Source organism: Epinephelus fuscoguttatus, linkage group LG20 (genome assembly GCF_011397635.1).
Source record: "Epinephelus fuscoguttatus linkage group LG20, E.fuscoguttatus.final_Chr_v1".
Classification (NCBI taxonomy): Eukaryota; Metazoa; Chordata; class Actinopteri; order Perciformes; family Serranidae; genus Epinephelus; species Epinephelus fuscoguttatus.
In genome coordinates, this window is record NC_064771.1 from 28,549,997 (window position 1) to 28,570,443 (window position 20,447).

The 20,447-nt window shown below is 41.6% G+C and overlaps 2 protein-coding genes across 2 annotated transcripts; one reads left to right on the forward strand and one right to left on the reverse strand.

The window, feature by feature from the left end:
• The first annotated feature begins 6,844 nt into the window (after positions 1-6,844).
• On the forward strand, positions 6,845-13,005 carry zgc:112285 (uncharacterized protein LOC561476 homolog). The gene is made up of 6 exons (XM_049563114.1): positions 6,845-6,980; positions 7,108-7,217; positions 9,822-9,916; positions 10,041-10,321; positions 10,543-10,706; positions 12,509-13,005. Exons 1-6 carry the CDS (start codon positions 6,845-6,847, stop codon positions 12,686-12,688), a joined length of 966 nt encoding a protein of 321 aa, XP_049419071.1. The 3' UTR covers positions 12,689-13,005.
• Positions 13,006-13,008: 3 nt separating this feature from the next.
• On the reverse strand, positions 13,009-19,460 carry timm23a (translocase of inner mitochondrial membrane 23 homolog a (yeast)). The gene is made up of 7 exons (XM_049563119.1): positions 19,047-19,460; positions 18,791-18,849; positions 18,604-18,697; positions 16,821-16,905; positions 16,662-16,720; positions 16,401-16,511; positions 13,009-13,849 (listed from the first exon to the last, which is right to left on the reverse strand). Exons 1-7 carry the CDS (start codon positions 19,147-19,149, stop codon positions 13,731-13,733), a joined length of 630 nt encoding a protein of 209 aa, XP_049419076.1. The 5' UTR covers positions 19,150-19,460; the 3' UTR covers positions 13,009-13,730.
• Positions 19,461-20,447: the final 987 nt, after the last annotated feature.

Here is a 20,447-nt window from a genome sequence, read left to right on the forward strand (position 1 = left end):
CCAGAGAGGGCATCACAAAGGCTCAGGTGTTCAGGGAGGAAGGCACGATGACTTCACAGCTGGATCTGGTGGACGCAGCGGTGCAGACGATCACTCCCATCAGCTCCTTCTGGGGCCTCAGGAAGAACATGTCCAACTCCAACATGGGCTCCCACTCCCTATTGGGCTCGCCTCCTGGATCAAGACTGAACCTGAAGTTCTCAGTGGGGTCCCACTCCAACCTGGTTTCCCCGTCCTCCAGCATGTTTCCAGCCAGCAGCAGCGAGGAGGAGGAGGAGGAGAGGCAAGGGGACAACCCGGAGTGGGACATTAATTCTGCCGCCTTGCGTGATCTGGAGAGGAGGAGGTCGTGTCTGAAGAGCCAGGGGGAGGACAAGGGCCAGATGGAGAGGAGGAGCAGCATGAAGCAGGTGCAGTGGGACGAGGACGGCATGACATGGGACATTCATGGCGCATCCGTGGACCCGGAGGCGCTAACTATGGCCATACAGAAACATCTGGAGCTCCAAAATAGCCCCCGACCTCTGAGACATAGCTCGAAGAAGAAGAGAGCACCGAAACCTCCTCTCATATCGAACGTGGTGAAGGCCATGACCCCAGAACTTCATCCGCCTGTGATGGTCATTACCTCAACCTGTATGGTGGAGGGTGAAAAGGAGGAGACATCAGAGGTGGATAAAGGGCAGAAGGAGGTGGAGGAGGAAGGAGCAGGAAAAAAGGAGGAAACAGTCGAGGCTGTCCGTAGGATAAACAGAGCAGAGGGAGCCAATGCAAAAGAAGAAGAGAGCGAGGGGCACGGAGAGGAAGGCACCAGACGTCCTAAATCACCCTCGCATGGGAGCGGACACAGCCGCAAGAGGAGTGTGATCAGGTCGCTGAGGAGGCCTGGGTGGTGTGGAGGCTCCAAAAAGACAGATGACTGATCCCAGAGACTACGCTAATGGCTGTTAATCCACAGCTGATCAGTTTGCACTACTAATAAACTCACAGACAGTGGGAGGAGCCCTCACTTTCATTTAGTTTCATCTGCTGTTGTCAAGACTTTCTTTTCATCATTTGGTAAAAAGGTGGAGATCCAATGTTAGAAAACTCCTCTTAGCAAGGGCATAATTTCCTCTCATGTCCCATTGGCCCATTCTCAGTCCCAGGAAGTCAAATACCACCATTTCTTCACACCCCTCGGCGTGTGATGTCGATGTCGAAGGCTACTTTTAGCATCTTTGTGCAACCCTGTCTCCTAGATGGATGGATTACTGAATAGGCCCAGTGGGCGCAGGCCCAGGGGCCCGCCTGGCCATCTGATGAGGAGCGTGAAGCTTGAAACGTCAACTCGTTAGTAATCTAATTAAAATTTTTGGAAGCATTGTCTACACTTACTGTCCAAGAGGAGACTCCGAAGCCCCATCTCCACCAACCACTTTCAGTATGGTACCTTTGGAACCATAAGTAACCCTTCAGACATGATACCTAGACCCTAGTGTTTCCACTGCAAACAGTACTCTTAAATGCGGGCGGGGCTTTTGTCACTCACTGCTCCGTCCAGCACTCACTGTATTTCCTCATTACTGGTGACACAGATGGAAGTCTGTCGTTTATCGTGCACAGAACAGTATGGTACAGTTCAGTTCAGTATTTGACGACCTGGGCTAAGAACAGGTTGGTCCCATACAAGCTGTCCTAACCTGTTGTTTGAGGGTTTTTAGGGTTGCATGCAGCCTGAGAGGAAACATACCTGCGACTCTACTCAAGGCTGAAAAAGTACTTCCACCTCCTCTGCATGTTCTTCAGATACATTTTATCTATGTCATTTTATTTACAGTTAGAAAAGGGCTGCTTGTTGTAAAGATCCAAACACTTTATCGTTTACATTAAGGATATATAAACAGTCCATATGTGTTTTATTTTTTACTTCATTGTGTCTCTCTTTATTCTGCCCACTTCTGAAAACAAACCTGCATTTCTAGTGAAGTCTTCATGAAAGTCAAGACTTACCTGTGAATCAATCAATCAGCAACCAAGAGGTAATATATGTGTTCATGTAGATGCTCAATAAAACTTTAATCTTTGTATCTCTGTTGATTTAAAATGTTTGTTTTGCCTTTAGATTACCGTTTGATTTTTTATTTTTTTTTTACTTTATTTTATTTATCTGTTTTTTTGTAATCGTTATTATTATTGTTGTTACTATTAGGGCATCTAGAGGTATCAGACACTCTGGGTGTTTTCTTGGAGTAAGCTAGTTAGCCCTAAATCATGGACCCAGAGATTCTTACTATATTTGTTTATTCAATACTTGAAGAAATGATTCACCGCCAGAGTCACTGCTGTTACTTCACGCTGATGGACCGTTTTCAGGTAAACCTATTAAATTAAGATTGTTTAAGCTGTGTGTTTTTAGCTAATAGTAATGCTAACAACAGTTAACCGTTAGCTAGTTAGTTAACTAAACTTAATATATAATTGACAATGCATCTTGGGATAGGCTGGGCCATGAAGGATTCATCCGTTGCGTCCTTCAAATTCTGGGAAAGAGGGTTTTTACATTGCATGCATTTGAAGGAGGAAACATACCAGCGACTCTACTCAAGGCTGAAAAAGTACGTCCACCTCCTCTGCATGTTCTTCAGATACATTTTATCTATGTCATTTTATTTACAGTTAGAAAAGGGCTGCTTGTTGTAAAGATCCAAACACTTTATCGTTTACATTAAGGATATATAAACAGTCCATATGTATGAGTTGTTCTACACTAAACCCTCTCTCTCTTATTCTGCTGAACTCTGAAAACAAACCTGCATTTCTAGTGTAAACTTCATGACCCAAGCGTGAGGTTTGAATCAATTCAGGCGCTGCCATTCAGAGGTATATGTGTTCATTCACCACAGGAAAAAACTCAACTCACTAGTATCTCCAGTGTTGATTGTAAAATGTCATGTCTTCACAGATGTGTGTAGAGGGTTACTGTTGCTTTTTTGTTATTTATTATCATTTTCTCTTCTTAAAGCATTCAGATTACATAAAGATATGTTTTGTTGTATTTATCCATGCAGATATGCCCAGGTTTCACGGTCAAACAAGTGTAGCTGTTATTCTGAATACAAAATACATTTTAACTGGAACGTCCCTGCAGTCAGATTTAACACTCGGAAAATCGGAGGAACCTCACCAACCCCAACCTAAAAACCCGCACATCAGCAGCAATGAAAGTCTCAGTAATATACTGATTATTTAGACTTCTGTCTTATTTGTGTCTCATTAAAACAGTCGTATGCACAACACTGTTCAACTTCTATCTGGAGACATGTTGCTACAATGTTGGTGTGCACATACTGAAGTGTAATGCATTGTTATCAACTGGTAATGCTAACAGTGGCTTACCTGGGTTGAGTTGGTATTGCAAACAATGGCTAACCTGGGTTGAGTTGGTATTGCAAACAATGGCTAACCTGGTTTGAGCTGGTAATGCTAACAATGGCTAACCTGGGTTGAGCTGGTATTGCAAACAATGGCTAACCTGGTTTGAGCTGGTAATGCTAACAGTGGCTAACCTGGGTTGAGCTGGTATTGCAAACAATGGCTAACCTGGTTTGAGCTGGTAATGCTAACAATGGCTAACCTGGGTTGAGCTGGTATTGCAAACAATGGCTAACCTGGCTTGAGCTGGTAATGCTAACAATGGCTAACCTGGGTTGAGCTGGTATTGCAAACAATGGCTAACCTGGTTTGAGCTGGTAATGCTAACAGTGGCTAACCTGGTTTGAGCTGGTATTGCAAACAATGGCTAATCTGGTTTGAGCTGGTAATGCTAGCAATGGCTAACCTGGCTTGACCTGTTATTGCTAATAATGGCTAACCTGGTTTGAACTAGTATTGCTAACAATGGCTAATCTGGTCTGAGCTGGTAATGCTATCAATGGCTAAACCTGGGTTGAGCTGGTATTGTTAACAATGGCTAATCTGGTCTGAGCTGGTAATGCTATCAATGGCTAACCTGGGTTGACCTGGTATTGCTAATAATGGCTAAACCTGGGTTGACCTGGTATTGCTCATAATGGCTAAACCTGGGTTGACCTAGTATTGCTAATAATGGCTAAACCTGGGTTGAGCTGGTATTGCAAACAATGGCTAATCTGGTTTGAGCTGGTAATGCTAGCAATGGCTAACCTGGGTTGACCTAGTATTGCTAATAATGGCTAACCTGGTTTGAACTAGTATTGCTAACAATGGCTAATCTGGTCTGAGCTGGTAATGCTATCAATGGCTAAACCTGGGTTGAGCTGGTATTGCTAACAATGGCTAATCTGGTCTGAGCTGGTAATGCTATCAATGGCTAAACCTGGGTTGACCTGGTATTGCTAATAATGGCTAAACCTGGGTTGACCTGGTATTGCTCATAATGGCTAAACCTGGGTTGACCTAGTATTGCTAATAATGGCTAAACCTGGGTTGAGCTGGTATTGTTAACAATGGCTAATCTGGTCTGAGCTGGTAATGCTATCAATGGCTAAACCTGGGTTGACCTGGTATTGCTAATAATGGCTAAACCTGGGTTGACCTGGTATTGCTAATAATGGCTAAACCTGGGTTGACCTAGTATTGCTAATAATGGCTAATCTGGCTTGAACTGGTAATGCTAACAATGGCTAACCTGGGTTGAGCTGGTATTGCAAACAATGGCTAACCTGGCTTGAGCTGGTAATGCTAACAATGGCTAACCTGGGTTGAGCTGGTATTGCAAACAATGGCTAACCTGGTTTGAGCTGGTAATGCTAACAGTGGCTAACCTGGTTTGAGCTGGTATTGCTAGCAATGGCTAACCTGGCTTGACCTGGTATTGCTAATAATGGCTAACCTGGGTTGACCTAGTATTGCTAATAATGGCTAACCTGGTTTGAACTAGTATTGCTAACAATGGCTAATCTGGTCTGAGCTGGTAATGCTATCAATGGCTAACCTGGTTTGAACTAGTATTGCTAATAATGGCTAACCTGGTTTGAACTAGTAATGCTATCAATGGCTAAACCTGGGTTGACCTGGTATTGCTAATAATGGCTAAACCTGGGTTGACCTGGTATTGCTCATAATGGCTAACCTGGGTTGACCTTGTATTGCTAATAATGGCTAATCTGGCTTGAACTGGTAATGCTAACAATGGCTAACCTGGGTTGAGCTGGTATTGCAAACAATGGCTAATCTGGTTTGAACTGGCAATGCTAACAGTGGCTAACCTGGGTTGACCTGGTATTGCTAATAATGGCAAATAATGATCTCTCATTTCTTTAGTTTGTGAACAACAGTAACTCAGAGTGAGATTCAGATTCTGTATACAATATTAATAGTTCAACAAAATAAAATCAACCGCAAATTACACATTTGAACAGCTCCCAAATACTAAAAATGTCCCCTGGGATCTATATATATAAATCAACAGGTGATTTCCTTCTTTTAGTAAAATCCTAAATGACTGAATTGTTTTTTTCCCACCTGGACCTTTATGCTCTGCCATTTCTCCTCTAATCATCACACTGTAACCTGTGACAGGCTGTTATGATACCACAACTATCACACATTCACATATATGGAGTTTTTTGTCGAGCCATGAGCATCACATAGGTTTACATTACCAAAAGTTTATGACAGATCATAGGAGATCAGAGGAGCCGCTGAATGAGTTCCTCTGAACGTTAAGTGACTAAAAGAGTCTGAGAAGTCCGGTGCTGTTCATAAAACATTCAGGACGCCACAGTTTATTCCACACTACTGAAGCTGCTCCTCTTTTTGGAACCACTGCATTGTCTGTAATAATTTTGCTTCCAGCCATGCTTGTTGTTGCCGTGGGTAACAGTATGACATCATACGTCAACAAGTCAAAATATCGCAAATATCACAATATGAATATCTCATATATCCTATTAAAAACTATATCAGTATTATCTCAAACGAGATGATATGGCACACCCCTAAGTGACGGTGTGAATGAGTGTTGTTGTTTTTGCCATCACAGTTTGAAAATAGTATCTCTACAGAAAGTTCAGCATCAGCTGCAGCCATTTTGTTGTTTTCAAAAATGCCTGAATGGTGCTCTTCTTTACGATGCTAGGTTTATGCTCCCCGCGAAGGTGCGTAAGCTAAACTGGCATCTATTTCGCTCTAAATAAAACTATAATTAAAAAATGGACATCATGTCATTTTGAAACTTAAACTAGTGATTGAGACCATAAACGCATCAAAATGTTTATTGAGGGAATAAATCAAGCGAGAAGTTGGATCATTTTCTCATTGACTTCTATACAATCAGACTTCTATGTGTAACCAGTGAAGTCGCCCCCTGCTGGCCATCAGGAAGAGTGCATGTTTAATGGCTTCACTTTCAGATGGCCCCCTGTTTATGACTGACAAGTATAAATATCCATACAAGCCGACTTCAGGCAGGTAAACACACACAGTAACAACATCTTTTTCACTGAGTCATGTTTGTCATGAATGAACTATAGTGGAGATTTGGGATATCAGAGATAAAGGTCACACTCAGGTCACTATGTCACTGCTGTGAGTCATGTGACATGATGTGATGTTTGTTTGTGTACAGTACTGTACTGCCTTTGTCCTGCGTGCGTGTTGGCGTACTGTGAGCATACTATATGTATGTGAAACTGCTGATGGGACTCCCCGAAATCCCCTTTTTCTCAGCGGCAGTGGAAACTCACAGCTACAGGAGAACAATCCAGCGCTCGGCCTTTGTTGTGACACAGCTCATTGTCCCTGCTGTAATGTGTGGTGTGTGTGTTGCTGCCTGGTATAAATAGCGTGGGATGTGTGCCGGCCGGTGATTCTGTGATAGACGATGGCTGTACCTGGACCTCCTCTGCTCCTCTTTCTGTCTCTGCTGCTGCCGCTGCTGTTGAGCAAGGCGTCTCTGCCTGCAGCTGCATACACACTCACCCCTGGACGACAGCCACAGCATAAGCTCCTCCACCTGGGTGAGGGCAAACACACACAGAAACACACACGCTTCAAGGCTCCTGTGAAAACAAACTTGAACATTTTTGATTTGAACGTCTTCTCTCTGTTTATTTGGGGCTTCATGTTGTTGGTCTCTCCTGTCAGACTGGCCCAGAGACTGTGGCATGGCTCACTTCAAGCCCAACATGGCCGAGAGGATTGTGTCTGGGAACGAGGCCAGACCTCACTCCTGGCCCTGGCAGGTCTCTCTGCAGGTAAATCTGCTTTTGTCTTTTGACGTGGTTCGGTTTAAGGAGGTCTTGATTGATTGTATAAAAATGTTACATACAAATTTTTTTTATTAGACTGCAACGGGACGAGGTTTTGAAAAGATGAGAGTTGGACGGTGTACATTACACCTGTATGTTCATCATGTGTTTAAGGTCAATTTTTTTTTCTTACCATTTTTAGTAAAGTGATTTGAGCATCTTAAAGGCACACCACACAAAAAATCAGGATCCATTTATTGAGCTTGGTTTGGTCTTTTTTTTAATTTTATTTGTATTTTTAATGTAATTTAATTGTTCAATTTAATGTAGTTTCACTTAATTTTGTTTTATTTTATTTATTCTTATAATTACAGGCAAATAATACAAAGCACAGATCACATGATAGGATAGCATGGTAGGATCAAATCAGTAATTCAAATGCTTACGTTAACAGTACTAAAAACCAACTAAATTAAATTTATATGCGTTTGAGTAATTACAATTCGACATAGTTACACTTTTCACAAGAGCAAATTTCATTTCATTTCATTTTATGTTGATCTACTTTACAGTAATTTGTAGCAATATTTTCTTTCCTTAAGAAAACTGACATTGCACAGTATTTTTCAGAAAACTTAAATTCAAAATTTTTCCTTATTGAGCTTTAAATAAAAGAATATTTTACACATTAGAATAACTATCTGGGGACAGTTTTCATCCAGGAGCCCCAACAAAATATTTAAAGGTGTTAGTCCAGAAACGCAGAAAAACAAGTGCAGCTGGACTTCCTCTTCCTCAACGTGATGATTTTTCCAAATTAAACACGGAAGTTGTTTTTAAGTGACAATAATCTTACAAAAAATATTAAGTTGAAAAATTCTGGAGTAAGAATCAATTGTTTTGTTAACTGTTCTAAAAAAAACTGTGTCCAAGGTGTCAAAATGTTAAATTTGTCTTCAGATTGTACGAGGGAAGGCAGCGAGACTGCTACCTGTACAATGCAATTATAAGTTCTTCTATTTATCTTTATTTTGGAAAGCCATTTCTGGCACCTTGTACTAGGTGCACAGACCTGTTTTCTATATCTAATTTTTGTTTGGGATACATTTTTAATTCTCCTCACTATCTGGGATCAGCAGGACCTGATAAGTATAAAAAACTAAACACTGTCAAAGATAATTAAGTCCAAATGTCCTAAAACGGGGGCAAACAAGCTCTATTTTGATGTTGTTGTATTTTATTAGTATCAGAGTGAGAAATATTTTATTGATCCTCAAGGGAAAATTATGATTCTTTGCAGTCGCTCTGATGTAAAGAATAAGGAATTGTAAGAAGTAAGAAAAAGAGTATAAATTAGAAGTATGTAAATATAAAGCAATAAAATAAAATAGAAATGAAAATGTGCATTATGCTGCAGTGTTCAACAAGAGTGTTCAACAGAGTTCAACAGCCTGTGCTGAGGCTGTAAGTGTTCAATTTAACTACAATATATACATCAGTAGAATAAAATAAGCACAGAATAAAGTAAACATAAGATATATGTACACTATGTGCATGTGCCCTATTTACGTTCAAATTAAAAATAAAAATGTAAAAAAAAAATCCAGTATGAATCAGTTTATTTTGTTTGTGAATTTAAAGTTGACCAATTAAAAAAAAAGTCTACTTGTGGTTCAGTATCATGGGTTAAAATTATTATCATAATTATTATTACTGCATTATTACATAATTATCCCATTTAATAGGAAACAGCGTGTTTACATGTGTTCTAGTCTTTTAGTTTTGAGTCTCCCAGTTTCTCAAAATCAGGATATGTTTACACACACAACACGTCAGCGAGACACTCTCACTTTCACACATCACTGATGTTTTGTGAAGCTAAGAAATTTTACTACCCGGAATATTTCTTGAAGGAATAAATTAATTTCTTTAACCAGCAGAGGCAGTAATCATATTAATTACTTCAATCATTAGGAAAGCTTACATATATGTATGATTCTACTATTTTTGTTATATCTTTAGTATAGCCTGACCAATACTGGATTTCTTGAAGCCAATAGAGATATCAATACTTGAGTCTTAAAAGTCTGATGGCGATATACCAGTCAAAATGATTAAATATGAACTCATCACAATAACATATTTGACTGTCATAACATTGTGACAATCGAGCGTGCAGAGCAGATAATCATAATTGTTCAAAAATCAATTTGTTACCGCCCTCTGGTGGACAAACTGTAATGGAGCAGTTTTGAAGTTACATAATACATACTGTATGTCTGGTGTTTCTGTACCCCTTACATATAAGGCAACATCTTCAGATCTGAGATGAGCTATTATCTGCCAGTATAATGGCTCGGTTGATATATTTGTTAGCGAGTGTTTGGTAAATATGTGGGGTTCATAATTAAGTTACCTTAAATCAAAGCTGTTCAACATGTCAGACCCCAAAGTGCTTCGCTTGGTTGGCTCCTCTTTCTCATGCAGTTTATCGAAGTGATATTTCTAGCGCCATATGTGCAGGTTTCTGTGAGAGATGTAAGAAAAAATCAAACTGCCCAGTTAAATGATCTGACATCACTGAGGGGGCTTACTGGTTGTCTCTCGTAGGTTCGTCCCAGGGGAAGTAAACACTACATTCACGTCTGTGGAGGAACTCTCATCCACAAGAACTGGGTCCTTACTGCCGCTCACTGCTTCCAAAAGTAAGACACCATGGACACAGAAGAGGAAACAGAGTAGAAAATGTAGTTTGATGTTTGAATACATTTTGTGGTGAAGGAGAACACACTGAGAAACACCTTGCTCTGACTGTGTCTGGCCAATCAGGGGTAAAGCCGAGGATGCTGGGAGCTGGAGGATCGTCCTGGGGAAGCACCAGCTGAAGCGCTCCGAGACGGCAGAGAGGATCTTCCCAGTGAAGAGGATCTACAGGCACGAGAACTTCCGTTACCCAGCTCACAGCGAGCTGGACTATGACATCGCCCTGGTGAAGGCTGGCACAGATATCGTCCCTTCGAACTTCATTCGCTACGCCTGCCTGCCGCGCAAGCAGACCAGCCTCAATCCAGGACACTACTGCTGGGTCACAGGCTGGGGAGACACCCGCGGTGAGTGGAGGGGAGGGAGTCAAAAAAAAACAACAAAAAAAAAACCTCCTGCTGGTTATGTAATAGGAAAAAACAGTAGGGTCCATCCTCTGGGGATCATGAATATTTTTGTAGAATGTCACAGCCATGTGTCCAATAGTTGCCATGAGACTTGTGTGAACAAGAAGTCAAAAGAGGTAGCAATCAAAATGAAGTTTAAATTGTCTTCACACACATTTCAGGCGGCAAGGAGAACGTGTCTCTGGCAGAGGCCCTGAATCAAGCCCGCCTGCCCATCATTGACTTCAAGACCTGCCGGCAGAAGAAATTCTGGGGCGACCGTGTCCGAGACTCCATGATCTGTGCCGGGTTCAGGGACACTGAGGGCCCACCGGCTGCATGCCAGGTACGACTGAGATTTACTGAATATGTTGGAGGTGGAAGTGAGAATCAATTTTTTAAAAAGCACCTCCTTTAGTGTTGTCAGGATATCGGAATTTCTAACTTGAGCACAATGCCTTAAAAAAATCAATATTCAATACTATGTTTGATACTATGGGGAAAACTGATATCAAGAGCATCAAACAAAACAAATGTTTTTATAAAGGATAATCAGTACAAGGCTATAACATGACAACGACCACTTCCCTTTTCTTGGTTAGGAGCAGAGAGCAGCAGAATGACTGAAGCAAACGTTAAAAATAAGACAGAGAAAGCACAGCTAGTACTGGTGTATCATTACAAGGCTTGGCTAGCATTTATTTTTCCATTCCCGTATGACATTTCACAGAGGTATATGGTATATGACTATCTGAGTTAAACACAAAAGTCATTGTAGCACGTATGACATTGTCTAACCTACAAATGCTGTTTCTAATATGCACTGACCCTACTTAGACTGGTCTTGCTGGGTTTAAACACTTGTGGCCCATAGAGTAATAAAAAGACATGAAATAAAGAGGGATTTATACTTGTGCATCAGCTCTATGCAGACCCTACGCACGTGGCCTACACCATTAAGAGCATTTATACTTGTGCGGTGGTGTGTCTGTGTCACTCTGCAGTTACACCTCCAAAACACTAGTCAGCTGCGGAGGATTCAGTGAAGTGCTGTAAAGTTTAGTTGATTCCAAACACACATTAAACATGGTTTAATAGAGACAATTTCAAAGACAAGTACACAAATCAGCTTCACTATAACTCACAGCATTCACAGACAAACACTTGTCTTTATCTGGACACATTTTCCCCACAAATACAACATGCTAACCTTATTAGCACAAGCCTATGGCATTTTACATTGTGTAAATTAGCCTAGCAACGAGCGGAGATTTCCTCTGCTCATATGAAGCCAGGATAAATCACACACAAGACTTAAAATGCTATTTTGTGGGTGCTTTATTGTCTTCACAATTTATTGTTACTTATCTGTGAAATTAAAGTAAACTAGAGCACTCGGAGAGCGCAGACCTCCGCCAAGCAGCTGGGATTTCCCGCCATTTTATTATTTTTGTCCACTTTGCTTCAACCGATCACTTTGCTTCATCAAAATCCATTCCGAATTTTGAGTTATTTTGCAGACACACGTCGGCGAAAACATAACCTCCTTGGCGGAGGTAAAAAAAAAAAAACAACCTTTGTTTCCACTGAGGGAAATGGTTTCAGCTTACAGAAATAAACAGGTCTGTGTCGCAGCAACATGTAGTTACATTTCTGGGGAGGTGTACGTCAGGCTACAGCGTAGTGTACAGCGTGGTTTCGACGCAGAAGTATAAATCCCTGATATTGCACTTGTTGCCATGTTAGACACTGAAGTATCAACGGGCTGAACTAAGATAGTAGTGTAATGCCAAGGTAGCGTTATGTGTTTTTGTTCTTACTTGTCCTGTAACGTTATCCCATCACTCACAGTCGCCATCTTCACCAGTAGACTGACCTCTGGTGGCCCAAGCTGTGCATTATATCGCCTCAATACAGCATCTCAGTCTAATAGAAAAGGCGACTTGTATTTTGGCAGCACTGAAAATCACACACTTGAAATTTCTAAATACCACACAGACCCCGAAATACCGTGAGACGGCTCAAGCCTGGTCGACACCCCTGAAAACGATAAACCGTTTCAAATGTTCAGAACCAGTTTATAGATCATGTTTTTGACACCACTAACCTCCTAAGTGACCAACCATCTCCTCTGTCCTTCCCCTTCAGGGCGACTCCGGTGGTCCTTTGCTGTGCCAGCTGGGGCGTGACCGCTGGGAGGTGCATGGCGTGGTGAGCTTTGGGCCGATCGGCTGCACCGTGGAGAACAAACCCAGCGTCTTCACCCGCACCGCTGCCTACATCCCCTGGATCGAGGCAACACGCATCAGGGACTTCTTCCTGCACTAAGCGGGGCCGCCTGACTCGGCGCTGACAGCAAACATAAGCTCTGCTCTGTTTCGTGTCCGACGTCTGCAGACGACGACCATCTGTTTTTTTTTTCTTTTCTAAACAGTCTCATAGCAACGGTTCAACCAACAACCACATTAAGATGTAAATACATGTTCTGAATGTGAAATGATTGTTTTCTAACACACCATATTTTACAGTCTACACTGTGCACTGCTCTGGCTTTGAAAAGCAGGAAGTTGCGGCAGAGCACTGCAGAGTACACACTACTCATGACATCCAGTCAACATTTCCTTAATAAAATTGGGTAAAAGCAACACTTTTGTCATTTCCCATTTTTTTATTGTTTTTAATACAGCCGTGTTGATGGAGACACATAAACAGCTTTACAGTGAAACCACTGCAGATTAGTTTCAATAAATACATGAGTAGAACTGACCGTACGGCCGAGTTCTGTTTGTACATCGTAGGTGAGAATCTCTTCTCTTGCTCTTCTACAACAGAAGAGCAAATCAGTCCAGAATCAGTGCGTGAATCCACTGATGTTCATCTGGTTAACCACACACACCAGATGTCACCTTACTAATTGGCTCAGTTAACCCAAATACCATGGGTTCATTGATTTCAAAACTAGCATCAAAGAAGACTGATAAGTCTCCCATAGACGATGATTATAACAAATGACACACCTCTATAAAACATCCTCACAGGTTCTCCTCATTACTGATCGGATCAGTGACGGGAACACCTCCGAGGATGAAGACGAATGAAGAGAGGGATGTTATAGGACGGTATACATCTGGGTTCCCAGTGGAATTTAGTCCAATCTTCTTTTTCAAACACATCTTTTCAATCCCCAGAATGCTCCTGGAGAAGGAAAGTGGCTACGGGGGAGGGACCAGCGGACTGGGACCAACCCTCGTACGTCCCTGTAAGGCACACTGCATTTGACCAGAGTCTAATTCCTCTTAGCTGTGGTTAAAGGCTGTGTCCTGGAGAGATATTTGGCCCTAATGTGGAAGCAGATGTGTGTGGGAGAGGGTTAGTACAGCCTGGAGGATGACGATGAGCCGGTGAGGTGGTCCCAGTTGTTGTAGAGAGCGTAGGCACCGGACAGGGCTAAACCAACCAGACCTCCTCGGGCTGCTCCCTTCAGGCCGCCTGCGAACACACGGTAGAAACAAAATGAATGATAAGGCAGCCAATGCACCTTACTGCACAATCCAAATCTTTGTTTTCTGTAGCAAAGGGATTTTGAAAACTGTAACACGCAGATGGTGGAAGAGGGTTTGGGGGACCTAAATAGTCGGCCAAAGGCAGGCTTACAGCCACAGTCCACATCTGATGAGTCAGGCGGGGGCTCATTAGATTCACTCATCTAGTCTCTAAACATTTGATTTGTTTGAACTTTAAGCACATTTCAATAATGATGTCAATATCCACGCATTTACTGTACTGCCCTCTGTGCATCACACAGAGCATTAACATGATAAATTAAACATAATGGAGGTGGTCGAATTATTATGTTGAATCAGATGATTATTAGCCCTCAAGCCATTATGAAAAAAGGATGAATGACTCACAACACTGCAGGACTCTTTGCAGAAAAGAATTATTTATGGCACCGTGCTGTACGTTTAGAGCTGTACGCTGTATTTGTCTGATGAAGGGCATACAGCTCGAATCATGTTCTTTGATTTTTCAAGCGCATTCAACGCCATCCAACCCAACATACTCAAAGACAAGCTCACAGAGATGGCAGTGGATCCTTCCTTTATCTCCTGGATCACAGATTACCTGACAGGAAGGCCACAGTATGTCGGGTTGGGGAACTGTGTTTCTGGGACATTAATGAGCAGCACGGGGTGCTCCACAAGGGACTGTCCTGGCTCCATTCCTGCTCACACTGTACACAGCGGACTTCAAATACAACTTGGAGTGCTACCACATCCAGAAATACTCGGACAACACTGCTATTGTGGCGTGTATCAGGAATGGGCAGGAGTCTGAATATAGCGGAATACTGGGGATTAATAAAGTTATTCTTATTCTTCTTCTTGACTCAGCACCTGCCCTTCCACGGTGAGATGTGCGTGTCTTTTGTTTGATTTATTGATCCCTCAAGCCATTAGACAACTAACTGATGAGTACACTAGGAACACATTTTATCATCAACAATAGGGGTGTAATGGTACACAAAAATCTTGGTTCGGTTTTTTCGGTACAGTAATGAAAAACAGACAACTATTAAATATCTTTTACTTATTGGTAACCTTATTAAAACATACCACCACAGCAGTTAACTCTTTTTACACAATTTTTGAATGAAACAAATATATATAAAATCCTGCTTTTTCACATTTTTTGAATGAAAATAGAAATATAAAAGTGAAAAATAAAATCATGCTGTTTTTTTAGCACATTTTTTGAATGAAAAATATAAATATACATTTCTGCTTTAACAGTTTTACTCAGTTAAAATAAAAAGTATAGTGCAGCTGGTCAGCTTTAAAGCCTGCTCAGATTCAGTTTTACTAGGAACTTACTTAGCTTTCCCACTTTGTTAATGTGCAGTAAACAAAACATGCTTATATCTAAAGTGCAGCTTAAACAATTTTACTCAACTCCAGTGGCGTTGGTTATTTCTTTAGCTCGATGGTCAGGGAAACGCTCTTTCTTTTTAAACGACGACGATATCGTAGTTTGCACCAGATTGCTTTTTCTAGTCGTGCCGGTTAACGTTCAAACTCGGGTGGTGTCGCTTTAGATGCGTTAGCATGTTAGACGTGTTTCCAAGCACATACCTGACCGCTGTTCTGCAGTGTCGGCACACTGCTTTTGTCTTGTCCACTTGTTTATTTCCATCTTCGTATTTTACCCTGAAACCAAAGTGTTCCCAAACGGAGGACTTAAGGTTTGCGAGTGGGTCTTCAGGTTCGTCAGGCTCACTTGCCATGTTGTCAAAATGCGAGAATGCGCTGCACAAAGTGAAAGTGGAGATTTACGGTCGGACTCAGTCCGTCACTCAATTATGTCCGTCTGGGAACTAGATATTTTAAATGGTTCGGCTCGTAAAAACGGAATTAAAATAAAACAAAATAAAATAAAATATCCTGCGCCCAGTAATTCGGTACAGGGTCGTGCCAAACCAAAAGTCGCGTACCGAACGGTTCGACACAAATACATGTAACGTTACGGCCCTAATCAACAATGTTGATTATTTACTGTTTAAGGTGTTTAATAAGCAACATTGCCAAATAATCTCTGGTTTTAGCTTCTCTGATGTGACGATTTGCTGCTTTTCTCTCATATCGCTGTACATTAATATCTTTGGAAATATGTTTGTCAGACAAAAACATACATTTGCAGACTTTTTTTTGTCTCTGAGAAGCTGTAATGACCATGGTTTTAACAGATTACCCAATAAACAAAAAGACCTCCACATTCATAAATAATGACAATAATCATTCCTTGCAGCCTACCGTCCATAAAAATAATGCTGTGATCGTTAGGTAAGATTAAAGCCGTCACTCATTTAGAAGAGAAGCTGTGAAGCCGTAATATTTCAATCGATGGATTTTATATGGAGAGACAATAAATGGTGAAATCCAATTATACTCATCTCATTAAAACCCATCTGGAAACACTCTCAGGTTAAAGTCAATAACATTAACACCATAATGGCAGATACACAAGCAGAAAAGACACTTACTGGCTGATTTAAAGAGCATCCCAGTTAACGTCCCAGCAGCCACTGTGTTGATGTCATCTTCCGCTCCTCTGGCCTTCTCTATTGCCACACCAAAAACACTGTATAACAAGGCTGCAAAAGCAAAGAAAAGTTCAGAGCTTTGAATGAGGTGGCAAAAAAAAAAAAAAGTTACAACAACATGTAACAACAGGATTTATGTCCATGAGATTAGCCAACATGCTAGTTAATGTTATTTTTTGACTGTCATTATAATGGTCTTACCAACAGAGCCCAGAGAGTTAGCCCATGAAGCACCCTGTCTGGTCACCATGTTGAGAATCCTGGTGAGACAAAGCAAACGTTTAGAGGACAGGTCAAGACATCCACGTGTACTACTAGGAATAAGTCTACTGGTAAACTGAACTCTGCCTCAATACTCACTGCACATTGCGAGGTTTGGACCATCCCATGTCGCGAGTCTCCTTTAGGCTCACCCTGAGACCATTTACAGCTCCAAGTGCAGCACCTGTAGTCAAGACAAACAGGCAGAAAGGCTGAGTGGGGCGTTGGGTTTCAACTTGCGTTCATACATAACAATAACCACTGAAAACATTCAGTTGCTTTAATTCCGTGTACTCCAGTTAAACCATAAGCCAAAAAAGTATATGAACATCCAGACATGATTGTTGACCATGTAATTCCAAATCAATGATGCATCATCCACTGCTGTTACAACTTCAACTCTTCTGGGAAGATTTTCCACAAGTTTATTAGAAGCTCACTGGAGAGATTTCCTCCCATTCAGCCACAACATCCTTAGTGAGATAAGGCACTGATATTAGGTGATAAGGCCTGGCTCACAATCTGCGACTCAGTTCATCCAAAAGATGATGGCTGTCAAGGCTGAGACTCTGTTCGAAGCTAGTCATGTTCTTCGACACCAAACTCAACGAAAACCAGTTCTTTATGAACCTGACATTGTGCAGGGAGGCATCAGAATCTGAATAAGATTTATTCCAAGTAGGTTTACACTTACAAGTCATTTGCTTTGGTTTTTGGTGCGTACATTAAACACATTGAAAGGAATAAAAGTAATGCAAAATATTGCAACAGCCAAGAACATCCCTCCATCCATTTTCAATCGCTTATCTGAAGCCGGGTCCCGGGGGCAGCAGGCCAAGCAAAGTATTCCAAACGTCCCTCTCCCCAACAACGCTTTCCAGCTCGTCCTGGGGGAACCGAAGGCTTTCCCAGGGCAGGCAAGATATATAATCCCTCCAGTGTGTTCTGGGTCTGTCCCTGGGTCCTCCTTCCAGTGGGCCCAGGAGGCATCCTGATCAGATGCCCGAATCACCTCAACTGACCCCTTTCAACGTGAAGGAGCAGCGGCTCTACTCTGAGCTCCCTCCAGATGTCCAAGCTCCTTACCCCTATCTCTAAGGCTGAGCCCAGCCACCCCACGGGGGAAACTCATTTCAGCTGCTTGTATCCACAATCTCATTCTTTCGGTCACTACCCAGAACTCATGACCATAGGTGAGGTTTGGGACGTAGATGGACCAGTAAATCAAAAGCTTTTCCTTCTGGCTCAGCTCCCTCTTCACCACGATGGTCCACCGCACCGCTCGCATCACTGCAGAAGCCGCACCAAACCGCCGATCCATCTCACGCTCCATTCTACCCCCACTTGTGAACAAGATGCTGAGATAGTTGAACTTCTTCGCTTGGGGTAGCAAATTACGACAAAAATAATTAAAAAAATAAAGTACATAACAAATATGTACAACAAAGCTGTTTCAGAATAACCTGTGCAGTTTGGTGCAGGATGTGCAAAAATATTAGTCAGGGCATGTGCAAAAGTTCACAGCACAGCAAATATGTTTGATGTGTAGAGGTAATCATAGACGATGTGCCTCAACGTAACACAAATAGACAGTGTCTATGAGTGTCCCAGGCCTTGAAACAGATATGGGTGCTTTTAAAACTGCTGCCACAAAGTTAGAAGTACACTGAGGTGTAAATGTCACTGAATTTCCTCTGATTTAAACCAACTCAAAACATGAAACATGAACACTGACATATACATTATGGATATAGTGCACTAATTCTACTACATTTTTCACATTTACAGTAAAAAAAAGACATTCCTGTTACACAACATATAATGTTTTAAGTACAATATATGGAAGTTGTGTGACTCTGTAATATCACAGGTTATCTCTTACCAGTCATGCACGATCCTCCAATGGTAAAGAAAGCCAGTTCAAACCTCCCTCTTGTTTTATTGGCGCCTGTGGGCAGAATGAACTCATCTGTGTCCTGAAACACAACATCAACTGTTAGAGTCAGAAAAATCCCCCAAAACCTGTCAATTCATTGCACAGAGCAGCTAAATGCTACTAGCTAGCTTACCTGAACCAGGTAGCGAGGGTCGACATTCAGGTAAGGGGACAGAGGGCTCATTCCAGTCACTGAAATGACATTACAACCGAAATATTAGCTATTTTTTGCACCCTTCGACGTTTATATATTGAGAAAGTTTTATTCACACGATATTAAAAGGCCACGAAGCTAGCTAGCTAGGTAGCCTGTGCCACAGCTGTTACCGGTTTAAGCTAACTCTCGCAGTGTGAGAGCTAACGGTCCTGTAACATTGCATGATACTTACAGGGAACACCGGCGAGCTCTGTGTTGGAGTATTCAGGTGCACCTCCTCCAAAGAGACTCCCGAAACCCCCTTTCGTTCCTCCTGATCCTTGTGAGTTGTCCATGGCTGTAGGGGAAGCGAGGGGTCTGGTGAATACAGGAGCCGTATGGAAAGGTGCTAGCCGAGCCGACCTGGCTAATGTTAGCAAGCGCTAGCTAGTTAGTTCTGTCGAAATTCTAAAAATACAAGACAAACTAATCAACGACGAGCTGCCGGATTCACCGACACCAACAGTCGCTGTCCTGTTAACGTGTATTTTGATTCCTAAGTGAGTTTTCCAGGTGGGAAAACAGGATTTTCGTTACAGATTACCGAGCTCGCCTCCTCGTCAACACTCTGACCTCCAGCACCAGCACCACGCTCTGCCGTAAAGCGACTCGTGACGTTGCGTGTTACGTCATCAAACCGCCCATGAAAAGCGGAAAAACACTAAAAACTGTAATAAACGTCTATTTAAAGTCACCGTTTCTTGTTCACAACGTATTTAACGCGAATATAAGTTAAGTATGTACAAAAATAAAACAGTTTTGATGACGTTTATAAGCCCCGCGACTTTACGACACCTTCACAGATCTAGGATCTGTTCACGTAACCCAAGGGCAAACGGTGTGAAGCAGCCAGGACGTTACAAACTGACTCCAGGCGAAGACAAGACAGAAACTGTTTTTATAAGGTTTCTTATCAGTAATTTGATCATACTGAAGACACAGTTTACATGTAAACATATAAACAGAGGTAGAGTAAGTACTTAAGTACAAGTAGCAAGTTAAACACGTTTGGTTTTCAAAGTTATGTAAGAGGTTAAATGTACTTAACAGTATCAAAAGCAAATTTTGTAGAATGGTTCCCTTTTACACTTCATCATATTTTTTATACTTACTTTAATTTGTAAAGTAAACAGTAACACTAGATGTCAAATAAATGGAGTCAAAGGTAGTATTTGCCTCTGAAATTCACAATTTATCAACTGTAACATATGAGCAGGGACTACTGATGACAACTAGCCTTTTGGCTAATGCTGGCATATTTATAGCAATGTTCATTAATATGATTGTTCCTTTCAAATAGACTAATAAACTAATAAACTGAACAAATGCAGCATTTTTGTTTTTGATCCCATTTGTTACACACTTTAAAGTTAAAGACTTTAAAGTGCTCTTTATACATTTCTAAGTATTTCTCTCCAAGTTTGGTCTCAAATAAGTTAAAATCTGGGTTTGTGAGCACTTCCCCTTAACCAAGAAAATCCATCCACCTGACAGGCGTGGTGTATCAAGAGGCTGATTAAATAGCATCTTTACTACACAGGTGCGCCTTGGGATGGTCACAATAAACGGTCACTTTGAAATGTGCAGTTCGATT